The sequence below is a fragment of the Ambystoma mexicanum genome, chromosome 1p (genome assembly GCF_040938575.1).
Source record: "Ambystoma mexicanum isolate Mex_15411 chromosome 1p, UKY_AmexF1_1, whole genome shotgun sequence".
In the NCBI taxonomy this organism is placed as follows: domain Eukaryota; kingdom Metazoa; phylum Chordata; class Amphibia; order Caudata; family Ambystomatidae; genus Ambystoma; species Ambystoma mexicanum.
In genome coordinates, this window is record NC_090921.1 from 1481927765 (window position 1) to 1481944438 (window position 16674).

Sequence of the window (16674 nt, forward strand, 5' to 3'; positions counted from 1 at the left end):
ACCCTCATTGTGCACTATTCCTTTAGGCCATTGGTATATGTATATATGTTTGATAGTAGTGTTGTTAGTTTATTTCTTACTACTGATATTTGCTTTGTGTTTGATTTAAAAGGCCTTTAATAAATGTATATGTATTTTTGATATATACACCTGGCAGAGTAATTTGTAGTGTCGCTTACTGTGTTTGCTCCTTGTGGGCTTTCAGTCACCCTCACCTGTCCTGAGACAGTGTTGACCGTCACCAATGCTAGCACAATGAGATTCTTAATGAAAAATGTATGTCCGGGACGTACGGAGCACTGGAGGTTCTTCTCCCTGAGTCCTAAAGCTATACATGATTAGATGTATGATTTGCTATTTATAATGCAACTTATGCAAGTGTTTCTAGGCACCATAAGACAAAGGAGACAAAGGAGGGGAGATAGAGGGATGACAAGACAAACAGTCTTAGTAGGCCTTGTGACACTCAGATTGTGCAAGTGCAACGAGAAGTGCAGGGAGGTGGGTACAAGGGGAAGTGCATTCAGGGCAGCAGGGTTCTGAGTAAGTGGGAGGACAGCAGAGGACTACACGGGTGCAGTCACAGACTGGAACAGCTGTGTAGGCCACATAGCAGTGCCAGGGGACTGGTCAATGGGGAACAGAGGGGGGGTCATACCCTGTGCGACTGAGGGCAACCACACCACCAGTTAGGACGAGCAGACAGGTAGACTAGCACAGAAGAGGGAAGAGGGAGAGATCAGGAAGAAGAGAAGAGGAAGAAGAGAAGAGGAAGGTCTTGAGCAGCTTCCGGAACTTCAGGTGATCCGGCTGAAGTTTGAGAGGGGCAGGGTGGCCATTGCAGAGGGTGGTACTTGCAATGGAGAGAAATCTACCCCCACTCTGTTTGGAGAAGCGTCTGACCCACAGAGTTTGAGGTAGTGGAGTGGAGGGCCCTGGAAGGAAGGTGTTTAGGAAGAAAGTGTTGGATGTAGAGAGGACCACCACCCCAGAAAGCCTTGCAGATGATGCAGAGGGTCTTGAACTTGATCCTCACAGCCACAGAGAGCCAATGGAGAGATTAGATTTCAGAGCTGGACAGATGCAGTCCCTGGGCTTGAGGCCACGGATACGTCTCGCAGTGGATTAGTTAGAGGGCAAAGAGTAGACTTGGATTGAAAAAGAGGCAGTTGCAGTAGTCCAGCCTGGAGAGAACCAGAGCTCTGGAGACAGTGAGCTTCTGGGGGAAGGTAAGAAAAGGTAGGATACCTCTGAGGAGGTGCATCTGGAAGTGGGCCTTGTTGGCAAGGTTTGTGATGTGTGGAGGGAAGGAGAGAGTGGAGTCAAAGATGACGACGAGGGTGAGGGGAGGGGCCTAAGGAGGGCAGCCAGAGGGAGAAGAGAAAAGCAGGAGCAGTGGTCAAAATGAGAAGAATCGTTTTCTTGATGGCATTAAGACAGAGGTCGTTAGAGGCGCATTCCTTAATAGCGGATAGACTGTGAGGGATGTGCAAGGAGGGAGAAGGTAGCCTGAAAAAGAGCAGAGTGTCATCCGTATAACACTGAATGTTACAGAGGAGAAAGTAGAGAGCAGGGGGGCCAGATAGACATTGAAGAGCCAGCGTGAGAGGATTGAGCCCTGGGGAACACCACATCTTGAAAGATAAGTGGTGGAGAGAAAGGACATAAGTTGGACCTGGGAGGGGCCGGTCCCAGAGGAAGGTGGTCAGCCACGCCGCGCCAGAACCTGTCCAGTGATGACAAGGTTCACACTAAGACGGTTGATCAGGGTGGCATGATTGACCGTGTCAAAGGCAGAGAGGTCAAGGAGGATGAGGACAGAGTGAGAGCTGGAGTCAAGTTTGGAGAGCAGATCTTCACGGAAGTTCAGGAGAGCAGTTTCCGTGCCTCTGGCCGATCTGAAGCCAGACTGATGGTCCTAGAGATAACCAGCAGATTCAGTGTGCAGGTTTAGCTGAGAGGTGGCCAGTTTCTGAAGGCGTTTGCCCAGGAAAGGAGTGTTAGAGATTGGGTGATAGTTGGCCAGGCAGGAAGGATACACAGAAGGCTTTTTCAGGAGGGGGTGCACAAGGGAGCGGGGGAATAGATCCAGTGGCAAAGGAATGGTTGCAGAAATCTGCCAAGGCTGGAGAGAGGGAAAAAATGTTGTCTTTAATGGTTCTGGAGGAGCAGGGTAGCACCTGGATGGATGAAACTTTTCATAGAGCGGACTTGTCTAGAAACATCATCAGGTGTTAAAGGAGAGAGGAGAGGAGAGGGAAGGGTGGGCGGAGGGGGTCTGAGAGAGGTGGACGGAGAGAGATGAGGAGGGGAGGATAGCGTGGACAGTATGTCCTGAGTTTTAGTGGTGAAATGAGAGAGCAGGGCCATACAGAGGGCCTAGGAAGCCACAGGAGAGGTCTACCAATCCGACTGCAGTCTCTAGACTGCAGTCAGATTGGCCAGATTTTAAAAAGTTTGGCCGAGCTTTTAGAGGCTGCAGAGACTGGCCTTGAATGTGGATCCTCTTCTTGGAGTAGACGAAGAGTCTGTATCGTCTTTGGAGCAGGCAGTATGCCAGTTTGCCGGAGGATAAGCCCGAAGCCCTGCACTTCCTCTCGGCCACTCTGCACTTGTGTTTCCGAGCGTCCAGGTTACTCATACCGAGAATTGCACTTGGAGGCAGGCTTCAAGCTGATCCTCATGACAGTGTCAAGGATATTGGGAGCATTGGAGATGGAGAGATTACAGTTGGAGAGGGCTGTCAGCGTGGTAGTCATCCCACAGTGGTAGGAGGAGGAGAGAAAGTCTAGGCAAAAGCGGCAACTGACACCTGCTTAATAGGTTGAATGACCTTGAAAAAAGGTGGCAGTGCTGGGGTAGGTTTTGCAAGGGGGACAGACAGTTTCAAGTGGGAGGAAAGCAGAAAGTGGTCAGTCCTGGAGAGTGGAGTAGTGAGAGGGTTAGAGAGGGGGATGTCTGAGGATATGAGAACATCCAAGGTGTGTCCGGCTGAGTGCGTCGGACCAGAGGGAAGAATAGAGATGGAGAGTGCAATGGTTGCGGAAAAGCCTAGAATGGTCAGAGGAGTCCAAGTGGATGTTGAAATCCTTGACGAAGAAAAGGTTGGAGGTAGAGACAAGGAGAGAGGAGGGAAGATCAGCCCATTCAGAGAGGAGTAGGTCGACCTGGCCAGTTGGCCTGCAGATGGAGAGAGGCCAGGAGAGATGGAGAGCCTGCAGAGCAGGCATTCAAAGGAGGAGCAAACCTGGGTGGGAATGATGGAGGCAGGGACCCACTCGGGGCTGGACTGGCCTATAGGGACCTCTGGAGATTTTCCAGTAGGCCTCTTCACCCTGGGCCTGTTATGTGGTAACCTATTTTATTTCAACTTTTTCGCATAGGAAAAGGGTTTGGCTTGCTGAAAATGTGCTTTATGGGCCACATTGAACATTATTTTGAGGGCCTCTTTTGGCTCCCAGTCCACCCCCGGACCCACTCAGGAAATATCGGGGTCACTCCACCTTCGGGCGAATTGGTCCTGGGTTTGGAGAAGACCTTGGATCCCTCAGAGAGGAGATTGTCAAAACTTGTGACAGAGCTGGCCATGAACCAAGTGTCAGTGAGAGCGCGAACATCAAGATCAAGGTCTTTGAGGAGGTGGAAGATGTCAGAGGAGTGTTTGACATTAGAGCGAGTGTTGAGTAGCTACGTGGACCAGGTTGCCACTTTTGAAAGAACACCGGGGCGGGGTACAGGAGAGAGGTACGCACAGTGGTAGAGGCAGAGGGGCCCAAGAGAGGGTAGAGGTAGGAGGGGGTAGATGGCCCAGAGAGAAGGAAGAGGTGGGCGCCAGAGAGGAGGCAGCAGAGGAGCCAGAGCGGTAGAAGAGGAAAGTGGCAGAGAAGCCAGGGAGGTGGTAGAGGTAGTGCTAGGTGGTAAAGGGCCCAGAGAGGAGGCAGAGGGGTGAGCCACATAGGAGGTAGAAGGGAGTGGCAGAGGGGCCAGATAGGTGGTAAATAGAGTAGCAGGCGAAGGGAGTAAGTTGATAAGACGTGGGAGATGCCTATCCAGGAGGAGGTTGAGGCTGAGTGCCATTGTCTACGACAGTCCCATTTAGATAGCCATAAATGATGCTTTTGGAGGACCGGAAGGAGACAAAGAGGACCTCCCATCTTGTGCCACCATTCATGTGAGATGGAGAGAACAGTGATTATATGTAGGGTCCATAGGCTGGGAGAGGGAATGACAGAGGATGTCAGTGAGAGTCTGTCTGGATGAGGCACTGACGTGGGTGTCAGCGATGGGATTGGAGATCAGGATGTCCTTCTTGAACTTCTTCCTTCCAGACATCGTGAGAGGGATAGGATAGGCGATAGAAAAGCAGTTAGAGGAGATGGGTGAGACCTAGAGCAGCAGAGCGGGGTGAAGGTAGAACGTAGAGGGAAAAGTGAGAGGGAGTAGAGGGTGGAGAGGAAGTACAGCACAGAACTATGCCACACGGGATGCACCGGGTGGGGACATAGCGGGGGTGGGCAACAGAGAGGAGCGACAGTAAGGAATGTAACAGAGAAGCGCACACACATAGACTTAACAGTGGGAACAAACACGTAGGGGAAAGGGCTGAGGAGACAGACAACTGGGAGCAGCAGGACTGGGGGGGGGCAAGTGGGCAACAACCAACAGTAGCCCAAGTGGACACACAGAAGAGCAGGCGCCCAGAAGGGGGAGAAAGGCCTAGTGGGTACCATCAGTAACACAGAGGTGAACCCTGGGGGCGTGGGGGGGTCTAGGGAGCAGAATAGAAGCAGAATGAACGTGCAACCAACAATAAATCAGCAGTAACACGCAGGGGGAAGAACCTAGGGAGGGAAAAAGGCCTAGAGTTCACAACAGAAGCAGAGTGGAAGTAACAGCACAGGAACAACAACCTTGAGGGAGAAAAACACCAAAGAAACAGCGGGGAACACAAAGTGAGGCAGCCATGAGAGAGGAAGCCCATTGGGTGCGTGGAGACAGTGTACGTTGAGACAAGGGTTTAAGTGGAAGTACGCACAAGAGCATAGCAGTTTAGTAGAAAGCAGTAATGGCTGCTCCTCTGCCCTTACCTTTCCTACCTTGCGGTCACCGATGGTTGACAGCTGCGCAGCGTACTTGCACTCTGGGCTGCAACCCAGATGGCTCTTAACCGTGGAATATTTGAAGAGCCTTGGCTTTTTACCCAGGCACCTATGTGCTGGAAATAAATGTGATCTGCTACGTAACTTTATTTTTTTTTTAAATGTGTTCATCACTGGCCCTACCCAGATAATTCGGAGCAACTTATTCAACATATGGCGGACATGTGATAAGATGCGAACATATTGCCATTAATCAACTTTGTAACTAATATTCAATGCCCCTTTAACCCTAAAATGCTTGCACTTGGTATAGTGGAGAACCGGCTCACCATGCAGTTGTAAGCTAAACATACCTCTGTTAATGGCAGCAATTATTACAGTAGCCCATGAGTCAAAAGCTGAAGAAAATCCACCCATTAAGTGTGCTGTGTCAAATTTGGAAGGTTATGGTCATGGAAAATAACTGCTGCCATTGCAAGCATGGCACCATATAGACATTAAATTGTGGACCTAAACCTGTTTAACGTTCTAAGGGTTTCACCGCTCTGAATCGACCTTTTACAGGTCCCTGTTCTGTGTAGAGTACTTACATTTTTGCACTTCACCCTTGCCTAAGCCTCGCATAGGAAATGCTCCGTTAGGCATGTGTGCGTGTGGTCAGCTTTTTCAGTCCGTTTCTTTGTACAACGTAAGTGCTTCGCATGGAACAAACATTTCAAATAAAGTTGACTGCCTTCACCATTTACACGTAGGTGTTTTCCACCCAGGGTTATTAGATTATCATATATCACTGGGAATAGCAGGCTTCAAACAGCAGAGTGACCTCTCTGTAAAGATTTCTAGACCTAATATAGCCTTATAGATGGAAGGAGGGGTCATTATCGCAGGATGAGGACTCCCCACCAAGTTATGGCCTGAAGCGAACTCGAAGCGATGGGATGGGGAAGGGTCATTGTCTCATTATTCCAAGCGACAACACCTCCCGACATCTTTAAAGCTATTTACACACAGTGGCAATAGCAATATATGCTTTGAAGTGTTCGTGGTGAGGTAAAAACGCTGCTTTAGTAGTGAGTAAAGCAAATAGACAATCATTGATTTGTGTTTTTATGTAGAATTTAAATAAGGTTGTTTTCTGAAGTTCAGCTGTTAAATTGCAAACTTGATTATAGTAGAGCAGGTCTAAAATGAGCAAGCTTTGGGTGTTATGTAAAAGAATTGCCTATAAGAAAATTGAAGCATTTTCCCATGTTTTAGTTTTCCGCTTTGTGTGTTAAATATAGTGTTGCTGCAAAAAAGGGGCCTCTTGGGGAAGAAGTGTTTTGTTGAAATAAATCTTGCCTGGAAATTGCATTTTCTCTTTCTGCTTTTAAAGACAGAATGTTAAGAGTGCAGTCAATACCAGTAGTTAACTTCACGCTAAACATTCTGATTGGCTGAGGGGTCAATACTGCCCTTTATGTGCTAATACCGATTAGTTTCATTTTATAGGCTAACTTGTGAAAGTAGCAACAGCCATTTAAGAACCATTGTTTTTCAAAATATTTTTCTTTTTCTTCAGGGTTAAAGACAGCAGGCGCATCTGTACATTATGTGAGAAGACAGTACCATGAATTGAGTAAGAAGAATCCAGAATAAAAAATATTTATGAACGCATATTGAAAAAAGCCTAGAAATAGTCTGCAATCCCTGCATAGTGAGAATTGCAAGTGAAGATGGGGAGAAAAAAGATACAGATACAACGGATCACAGATGAACGGAACCGACAGGTCAGAGAAATTTTGTGTGCTGGAAATTTGGATCACCAGCATGCACTTGCAACGTGATCTGGTCACCATTTGCCGAGTGGTTTAGTCGTCCAAAATGGGTTGGTATTCGATTTAGGGCCCCTTTAGGTTGTAAATACAATTTGTACTCCCACCCTCTGCAACAACTAGGCTACTGAATGTGTAACATATGCCATGAGTTCAACAGAAGCTAGATTATTCTTTCTCACTGTTGTATATTAGGGATATATGTATTTCATGTGAAAAATTGCTTGCTTCACTTATCCAATCACAATTTTACCAAGATTTATGCTAAATATTTATCCATGCCATGTCGGGTCTTTTGGCGAGGAAGACATTTGGTGTCTTCCTCACACTTTTGGACACTTTAGTCTGGCACCTCCCCATGTTTGCGTCTCCATTGGCATGCACTATCCCATTGAGTCTCTCGCTCACCTTCGCTAGGCAATCTCTTCCCCTTCTGTGCTGTCCTTCAAAAATGTGTATTATTGCCTGCTCTGCAGTCCTTCGATCTGTGCACTCTTTGCCCTTCATCTTATAGTCCCTTTATTCAACTTCTTTCTGGTACCTCTGGAATCGCTGATTTATCAGGGACTTTCAATTACAATTATCCAACCATTTTGATAGCTGGGATTTTCTATCTGACATGACTCTAATGCTAAGGATTACACTAATTCCTAGCAGGCAATTTGAGGAGTGGTTTTCATGTTAAACACAGACGCCAATTGTGCGATACTCTTTAAGTGTCTCCTTTAGAATATAGAAAATGGAACATTAAGACCTTTGAACCTTCCTCCGCCTTTCTCTTTTCTTGCTGCTCCTCAGTGGAGTGCAATGTCTTTTTCTCTATTGGAGCCAGTGTAAGATCATATTAGAAGTCCTAACTTCAAAGATGACCGTACCCCCAAAACAACATGGAACTTTTTGAAAGGTCAATTTGTATCTGAAAATGTAAAACAAAATGCTGCGGGAGTTCCATTCTGCATATACTAATATATTTTGGCTTGCGTTCTAGTTGTACAACTGACCTTTTGATGTCATGCCATTTCTGTAGGATCTAGGAAATGGATCCTGATGAATAAAAAGAAATGGCAAACCCTGAGCTGTTGATGATTTCCCCAGGGCAACCTCTTGTGGCTCGGAAGCAGAATTAGCTTTTTCTACGCTGTCATTTTTTAGTCCCGCTTTCCTTTTTTTGTTTTGTTTTTTTTGTTCCTTTCCTCCTTCCCTGCCACCCTTCACCTTTCTTCTCCCTTTCCATATCCTTTTCCCTTTCCTTTTCAATATTGCTTCTTATATTACTTTTTCATAATTCATGTCCTTCTACTCTCCCTTGCCCTCCCCTTTATCTCATTCTTTCCTCTGCCAAAAAGGTTTGACAACAGACTTGTTGGCAGCGAGAAATTTCACATAATGATAACATAGCAGGTTTTCAAAAAAAGAGTGACGTACACATTTCTTCTGTGAAAACAGTTTGATTCTTGGAGGCACTATTTTACAAGGCCTTGAAGGAGAGAAGATCAAAGCTCACCTTGGGTCAGTCGTTTTCCAAGTCTACGTCCGAGGCGTAGCCAGGATTGTATAACAAGTGGGGCCTGAAGCTAATGTAGTTAGTCCCCCGCAATGACATTAACATCTGTATATGCCCACACAACGCTGCTGAGTGGGCCTTTCCCGCTCAGGCCCTGCCCTGTCTATGCAACTGGTCTCTCTCTTCCACACATTCAGAGAAAAAATCTTCTGAAGGTATTATCTCCACCAGAGACAAAACTCCAGAAAGGCCCAAGAAACCATCTCAACATTCTAAACGATCAAGATCCAGGAGCAATTCCCGTCATTCTTCCTCTTAGCTATCACAGAAGATGTCAACGAAACAACCCCATTGTTCCTCATCCTCCGACTCCTTGCCTAACTAGTGTCTTCTATATTTTCCTGCTTCTGGGGCTGAATGTGAAAAGTTCAGAGAAAAGATGGAGATCTTTTTGAAGGGTGCCCCTCCTGGTCCCTCAAACGTGCCAAAAAAAAGGCTGTTGAACCCACTGCGTCTTCGTAGAGCGGCAGGGAATCCATCAAGACTTAGGCCTGCTCGCTCAAAAGTTAGTCTGAAGACTTCAGGGATGTTGTCTTGCATAGTGTCAACAGCTTCTACCATGGAGACTTCATCGAAGCAAAAAGCTTGTGACTTCCTCCTTGTAGAAGTCGAAGGGCTCTTCTACGTTGACCTCAGTCAACTTTGAGTTTTAAACCAAAATCTGAAACAGATTTTTTCAGATCCTTTAGGTCCATCTTCAAGGAAGATGATGATGTACCCTTCGGGTATGAATGTTTTGGAACTCCCAATCTTCCAGCAGAGTTGGTTTCAGAACAATCCCGGCTTGAAGATCTAGTAGTCACTTGTACGAAAGAAGCTAGTGGTCTGCATATCTCCTCTGAGGTGGAATTTGACATACCAGACATACATTCTCACCCTAATGTGGCCTATAGGACGGTCATGAATAGGGTGATTGAGTGTTTGGGTTGGGGTCATCCTGCTAAGGACTTTACCCAGGATGACCATGCAGACATTTTGGATAGGGGCTCTCCTAAGTACTCGTCCATATAGCACTAAGGAGCCCCATTTTGAAAAATGTGCCAAAACCTGAGACCCCCACTCCTGCTGTGAACAAAGAATTGGTGAAGAAGTACAGACCATCTTTTGTTGACCCTGACTTCCTTTCCAGGCACCTTTCACAGAGAGTTTGGTGGTGCAGGCAGCTGCTTTGTCTGCAAAGGGCACAGCTTCTCCGACCATCCCACAAGATAGGGACGATAAGAAATAAGACACACTGGCAAAGAGGGTATTTTTTTTTAAATTGTACTCGGTTTCAAAAAACCTTTACTAAGAACACACTTGTTTAAGATTATACAGTCAAGAGAAATACGATTCAAGTATACATAGACCAGATAAAACACCACTAATTTCTCCTTTTCATACAATTCCTTATAAAACACGATAAAAGCCACGCAATTAACTACAACAAATAATCATATATATATATATATATCAGTTATTAAAAAGCATTATTCAAAATGTTTGCTTAAAAATCATCCACATGTTAACAATCAGGTTGTCAGATGCAGGGCTTTCAGAAATGCCACTATAGCAAGCCCATTCTTAATATGATTTGTTCCCAAGCATCGTCCCCACACATATTCACCTTGCCAGCTTATTGTTAAAAACAGTTTATCCAAATAAGTAGTTTGCAGATCATTCAGGGCTGTACATTCTAATAATAAATGTTAGATAGTTTCAACTGAGTCCTTGGTTTTATCTTTGAAAGATAGACCAATAATGATTGGGAACTGGAATAAAAAGGGCATAGTGGAGCCTGTCTTATGTTCATGGGCCAAATGCTTCCTTGAGACATTCTCATGCAGTCCATCTGTTGTATCGACCCTATCAAATAGAGCATTGTTTACTCTGGATTGTGAATCTGAGCTCCCTGGTCTAGGCCCAATTCTAATAAGACTATTTCACACATATCGTTTATATCACAATTTGTCCCGTCACCCAATGGTTCCGTTACTTCCATATTAGCTTTCATGTCACCGTACAAAGTATTGTGATCAGAAGTCATTAATTTCCGAAACAGGGACATCAACCTCAATTGCACCCGACCTTGATAGAAAGCCGACCCAATTCAAATCTAATCGCTAGTAATGGAACAGCATTTGGAAGACTCAAGACACGCCTCCATATCAAGGCCTCCAGCGAATCCAACCACTTCATAGCGACTACAGCATATAATTCTACTCCATAAATTAATTTAGGGACAACCTTCCCTCCATGAAAATTAATAGCTGTATTTATCAAAAATCTTCCACATTTTCAATCGATCTTTATCGATTGGTTCGCCAATGTGGCTGCCTTTGAGGTGAGGGCCTGCTTGAGATTCCTATAATACTGGTTGAGCCTCAATGTGAAAGCCTAAATAAACTATGCTGGCGGAAACTCAAATAGTATTATTCTCAAATGCCCAAGTTATTGGAGTGCGTCTCTTGCCTCTCAACAAGGATTGAATTCTCGTTTTCAATTGGTTAATAAGCAGACTGTTTTTTTTCTTTTCTGCATAAGCCGAAAAGATATTCAAAAGCCTCTGCGATCCGATCAAGTTTTATCAAAATGCAGAATAAACCTAATTTAAGCAGGATGAAAGCAGACTGTATTAGATGTTCATCAATATTTGATACATATAAATTGAAGAGACTGGGCCAAAACACACCCCTGTCTCAAACCAGTTTTAGTTTCAATTCTAGTTAACATTTCACCCTGTTTATTCAGGTGGATCCTAATACCAGAATTTTCATATAATGCCATAATGAGTCTCCTGCAGCAGTCCCCATGACTAAATTCGGCCAGAGTTTTACACAATCCACTCTGTTCAACGCTACCGAAAGGTCTTTTGATGCCACATATGTGGTCAATGTTCGGTCAGCCCATACAGACTCTTGAATTGTCTATCAACAGCCCATTAATATTAATGGAGTACCCCTTTCGAAAACCCATCTGCAATTTATGCAGCCTATGCGCAGAAACTCCCCACTCCTGTAGATGTAACAAGAGGGACGCAAGTATCTTACTGTCCGCATTGATCAGTGATGTCGGCGTATAATTCTGGGGTTCGGATTGTGCGCCCCTCTTGTAGATTGGTATGACAAAGCTGCTTTGCCAAGTGGTCAGAAATTTCCAGACACTAATCTCCCAAATAACATAGTTAACGCATTGGCCCAATTATTTGGGTCCGCCTTCAAAGTATTGTTAACCTATTTGGGCCAGCCGCTCTGGAGCGCTCCGTGGCTTTGATAATTTCCAAGACAATATCCCTTTCCACATGGAGGGACCAAGCGCACAAAGATGAGTCCTCTCCAAGAGGAATAAGAGACTTCGCCATTAAGTGTGTAAGCATACAACTCTTCAAACACATGGACCAAAACAGGTTAAGAGACTGCATTCAACTGGTCAATGCACAGGGAAACCTCCTGCGCATTGATCAAAGACCAGAAGGATCCCACATCCTTTTTCATAAGGATGTGTAACATAGCCTTTGCATCATTCTGAAGAATTATTGCTGGTCTTGCTTTACAATAGTTTCTGAAGCTCTGTTTAAATTTCTTGAACTGGTTCATTTGCACCTCTTTTTCTTCATTAGAGTATTTCTTTTCTTTAAATATTATCCCTCATATCCCTCTTGACTGCCGCAGGTTGCTCATCATACTTGTGAGGATGGTGGTTCCTCTACCAACATAACATTACTGCCTGATTACCCAGAGCAAAATCAATCAAATGTTCCATAAAAAAATCTAAATGGACCACATTAAACATATCCATTTTGCATTGATAATTCCTGTAGTTCATTATCTTGTCAGTCTGAATTAAGCTGACCAGTATAAGAGGATACAATTATTTCCTCTGTTCTCAGATTGATAGGACCACCTTTGGTTTAGATGTTCAGCATGCCATTGAAATGTACCCTCATAATGTAGTGGTCACAGCAAGAATTTTTACTGACCTGTAGATCTAAACAATAGTTAAACAAATGATGGTCAACAAAATATAATCCAATGTAGATTTGCTAGTACCCCTATGCCATTTGTGTTGAGAGGACTCCTCGCCCATATTACCATTCACAAGTGGACTTGGATAGAAGACATAGCAAGTAGACATTTCCTACCTACTTGAGTTTTAAAATCAGGTGCCACCCTATTAGCTGTTATATCCCAGATATCTCCCTCTTGATCGATTGAAATCCAATTAGCATTAAGATCACCAGCAAGAATAATATGCCCCTTGAACTTTGACTGCCAGCATAAGATGTATTCTATAATACTGCTAAGGAAACATCCAACTCGACCACATTCTTGAGCCAATAGATATTGATCAGGAGCAAGTGAAATGGATCCCCAGATATTGTCAAGGCGACTTCCAAAATTCCAAATGGAAGATTAGAAATCTCCTCTGCCGACAGACTTTGGGACGATTTTATGGCAGTGAACACGCCTCCCAAACCCTGCCCCACAAGACGAGGAATAGCTGAATGGCAAAACACTTGAAATCCATCAATTACTGGGGGGGCTGGTAAATGACACAAGGATAGTTTTAAGCCAAAAGTGTTTGTGATGAGACTAGTACCTTTAGAATAACCTGGGACAGCACTTTGCCACAGAGTCAATGTGACATCGGTCCATTCGACTTTGGTCAAACTTTTATTGTCTAGATATTCTTACTTTACAGGGTTGGGAACCATCAGAATTAATAATTATTTTATAGCAGGTCCCTGTATTAGATGTAGGTATTTCAGTTTCATGTTCATTCGCATACTGAATAGAAAAACACAAATCTGTTCATTTAATTTGCTGCGTGTAGACCAACTCCTTCACCAACCTAGACCCGAAATGAAGAATATATTGATTAGTGTTTCCCCAATACGAGAATTGCACTTGATCTAGATCAAAGGAACTCTGAGACTATATCAGGTGTTTGACCAAAAGATCGCGCTGGCAGTGGAGGCCTCCAGATGTAGCAGGGATGAAGAAAAAACGCCATGCCCAAAAACCTGAATGATCAGGAAATCCCATTCAAGTTGCGTGAGATCATGAAGCTCCAAAAAGAGATGAGCCAGCCAATGAAGAAAAGGAAACGAAAAGCTGAGAACAAATATCAGCCAAGTCAATGGTCTGAAGTGCCTTACCAGCCCTTGAATATCATGGTGCTAAAATTCAAGAAAAAGACTGAGCCTGTTCACCTCTTCATCCAGCATATGGATACTGTGGTGAAGCACGTCATGTTCCTGACCAATAACCAGCCTAAGCGGGAGCCTGAAAAGCTTGAGCACTTGGTGGAGGAGTTAGCGAAGACAAAACCCAAAAAACAGTTTGATAGGTGCCGGGAGGTGAAGATGTTAATTAAGAAGGCTGGAACAAAGGTAGATCAACTGGAGAAAGAGATGTTTCAAGATCGGGTGCAATTCGGTGAGGTTGCCATGGAGCCCCCAACTTTCACAGTTAAACCCAGAAAGGGTGTTGACAAAGTAAAGCCTGGAGAGCGGCAGCTACTGCTCAAGAACCTCTTCAACAGAGGAAATGACACCACCCCTAAGAAAAAGCTTCCCCCTGCATCACTTGCTCGGCAGAGGATAATCGAGGATGAGCGAGAGTGCATTGCCCAGGCCTACACGGCCCTAAAGACGCAAAAGCAGCTTCAGCGGGCAATCCGGGACAAGCAGCTGGTCATGAGCAAGAAGAATCTTTTTGGAGCCAACAGAATGAGAATGAGTAACCTGGAAGTGGTCTTGCATTTCATAATCTTGATGAAATGACAAAATCATACATGCTGTTTGGGTACAAGTGGTTTTTCCCCTGTGCCTTGCGGTTTTTCTGCTGATCCGCACTTGCAGGGTGCTCACAAATGTTTTGAAATTGTCTTCTGAACGATTGAGGTGACCCATCAGGTTTATGCATGCTGATGTGCATTACTACAGATCTAGGGACTACGTGTGGCTCGTGTGTCTTCACATGGCACCAATGAACCTTTTTTCACCTTGTTTGTAGTTTAAGCATCATGTCCATCTGTTTTCACCACAGGCAACATCTGTTAACTGGTTACTCTGATAAAGTTGTGCTCTGGGGATGGATTCCCATCTGACATGTGATTTTTCTTTTCTTTTTACCTGCACATTTAATAACAATAACACGTTTGAAGAGAAATTACATGTGCTCTACTATAAACTATTTTTACAACTGTGTCTTTATATGGAGCTGTCAAACTATTTATGAACGGTACTCAATGATTCTCTTCCCTGATCGCAAAATCTTTCTTTTGCACTTTTTTTTTCTCTTCTGGTTGTTCTTTCTGATTTATTGAAGCCTAACTTTCTTCCTATTTGTATCTTGGACCTGGGAAAGCAGCTGGTGCTATTGCAAATAGCAAGAACAAGATGGCAGCTTTGGGGCATCTTCCATATTAACTGGTCAAATAGTTTAAACATGTATTCTAGTGTTTTTAAACTATTCTGTGAACAGTTAAAACAGACAAAACAATGGGGTAAAATACAGTAGCTGATATATACATTAGTCTGGACTCAATAGCTGCAAAAGACGTTTTTTGTGGTTCGTAAAGAAGCTGGAAATTAATATACTGAACTGATGCTTTACAAAAATTAAACAAAAGTCAAAACCTCAGAGAATCCACAAAACATTTAGTTCTGTTTAAACATACAGGGAAATTATCCCCCAATAGACCAGTCAGTACCAATTTATTAGTTCCAGTATGGCTCAATGGAATGTTATTTTCCATAGAACAGTCTGCCTCGTATGTTGTATTATTCTCCAAGTGAACACACCTGTCACATCAGTGGTCCTAGTATGTCGTAAAATACTAAATAGTTTTTCATGATCTTTGTCTGAAGTTTTTACTATTTATCTTATATAAGTTGCTATTCCATTGTGTCTGTACCTTGGGCGCACATAAATTCTCACGCACTATGTTCATCCAGCAGTGTGGGAGGAGCCCTATGGTAATGTGCCTTCAAACTTTTTTTTCAATACACTTTCATCAGCAAGACTAATTGAGGGTGGGGTGGAAGGTGAACTGGTACCTCCTATACAATTGGGAAGCGGGGATACGGGCCCCAGAGCCACCTCCCGCTCCAAGACCGATGTTCCAAGACCGATGTATCTGACCTGGTGAGCAGACTGCACGCAGAGGCTGTATTCTTTGGAGTCTTTCTCAATGTCACTGCCCCTCATCACTTGCCTGAAAATCATATCAGTTTCAGCCCAAACATCAAATGTTAAACCAGTTTTTTACGATAAACAGTATTCTGAAATGAATCGGTTGGAGCATTAACCATTTTGGATCCCTCATTCTGCTAGATTCCATTTCCGACTTCAATTTGTGCCAGCACCAGAACCAGTCCCCCATTCACTACAGATCTAAATATGGTATCACATTGGACTCCTACACTTACATTGTGTCTACACTAACATTGTGTTCTATCACACTTTCTTCTAATACAGGTGAGAAAGTTTTGACTGACTTCACATGACTCTGGAATAGTTATGTTTCTCAAAATGATTCTAGAGGAGGCATTCTTCCTTTTTAACATCCTTACATTTTTTTCATTTTCGAATATCCACCCGAACACTCCTCTCCCATTTGAAGCCTCCCTCCCCCCCCAGTCCTCACTGTGCATTGGTTATTAGTATCCAGAGTGACTACTACTGCGTTACTCATCCCAACCTCATTATCAGGCGTTGCCTCCACCAAATCACTATCAGGAGCTTTTGGGAAAACCATAAGGATGTGGGATCTCCTGAACCAGATTCTTTTGATATTAGGATGGGTGTCGCATTTAATACTGGTTGCAGGCGTACATCATAAGTATGAGGTGAGGCAAAAGAATGGAGACCTTTTGTCTCTATTCATTTATTCCATAAATTCTAATCTTATATTCATTTCACTCAGAATGAGTGTATGCACCTTGACCTCATCCCAAATATTGTCTTGTAAATTGACAAAATAACTGAGGACCATATTGAGTGCTGACACAATGGGGGAGGTTAGGTGCATCTGCTCATCAACCTCCCTCAGAGTGTGATGGATTGCACCCTCTTCATGGTAAACCTCTTCCTCTGCACACCCAGACAGAGTCTGCATTTGAACATTGATCAATTAGGTTAGTCAATTCTGTATGTGAACAGACACAGGAAGCATGACAGGTTTGTTGTACAACACTTGGATGGTTGCTGTC

General features: G+C 44.1%; 1 protein-coding gene across 10 annotated transcripts in view; it reads left to right on the forward strand.

Moving 5' to 3' along the window:
- Positions 1-16674, forward strand: part of MEF2D (myocyte enhancer factor 2D) — a 1898135-nt gene that overhangs the window by 914976 nt on the left and 966485 nt on the right. For all 10 annotated transcript variants that reach the window (XM_069607157.1, XM_069607149.1, XM_069607151.1 and 7 more), the window contains one exon: positions 6661-6868. In XM_069607157.1, the coding sequence (XP_069463258.1) occupies positions 6815-6868 (54 nt within the window). In that variant the 5' untranslated portion in view covers positions 6661-6814. The remainder of the gene's footprint in view (positions 1-6660; positions 6869-16674) is intronic.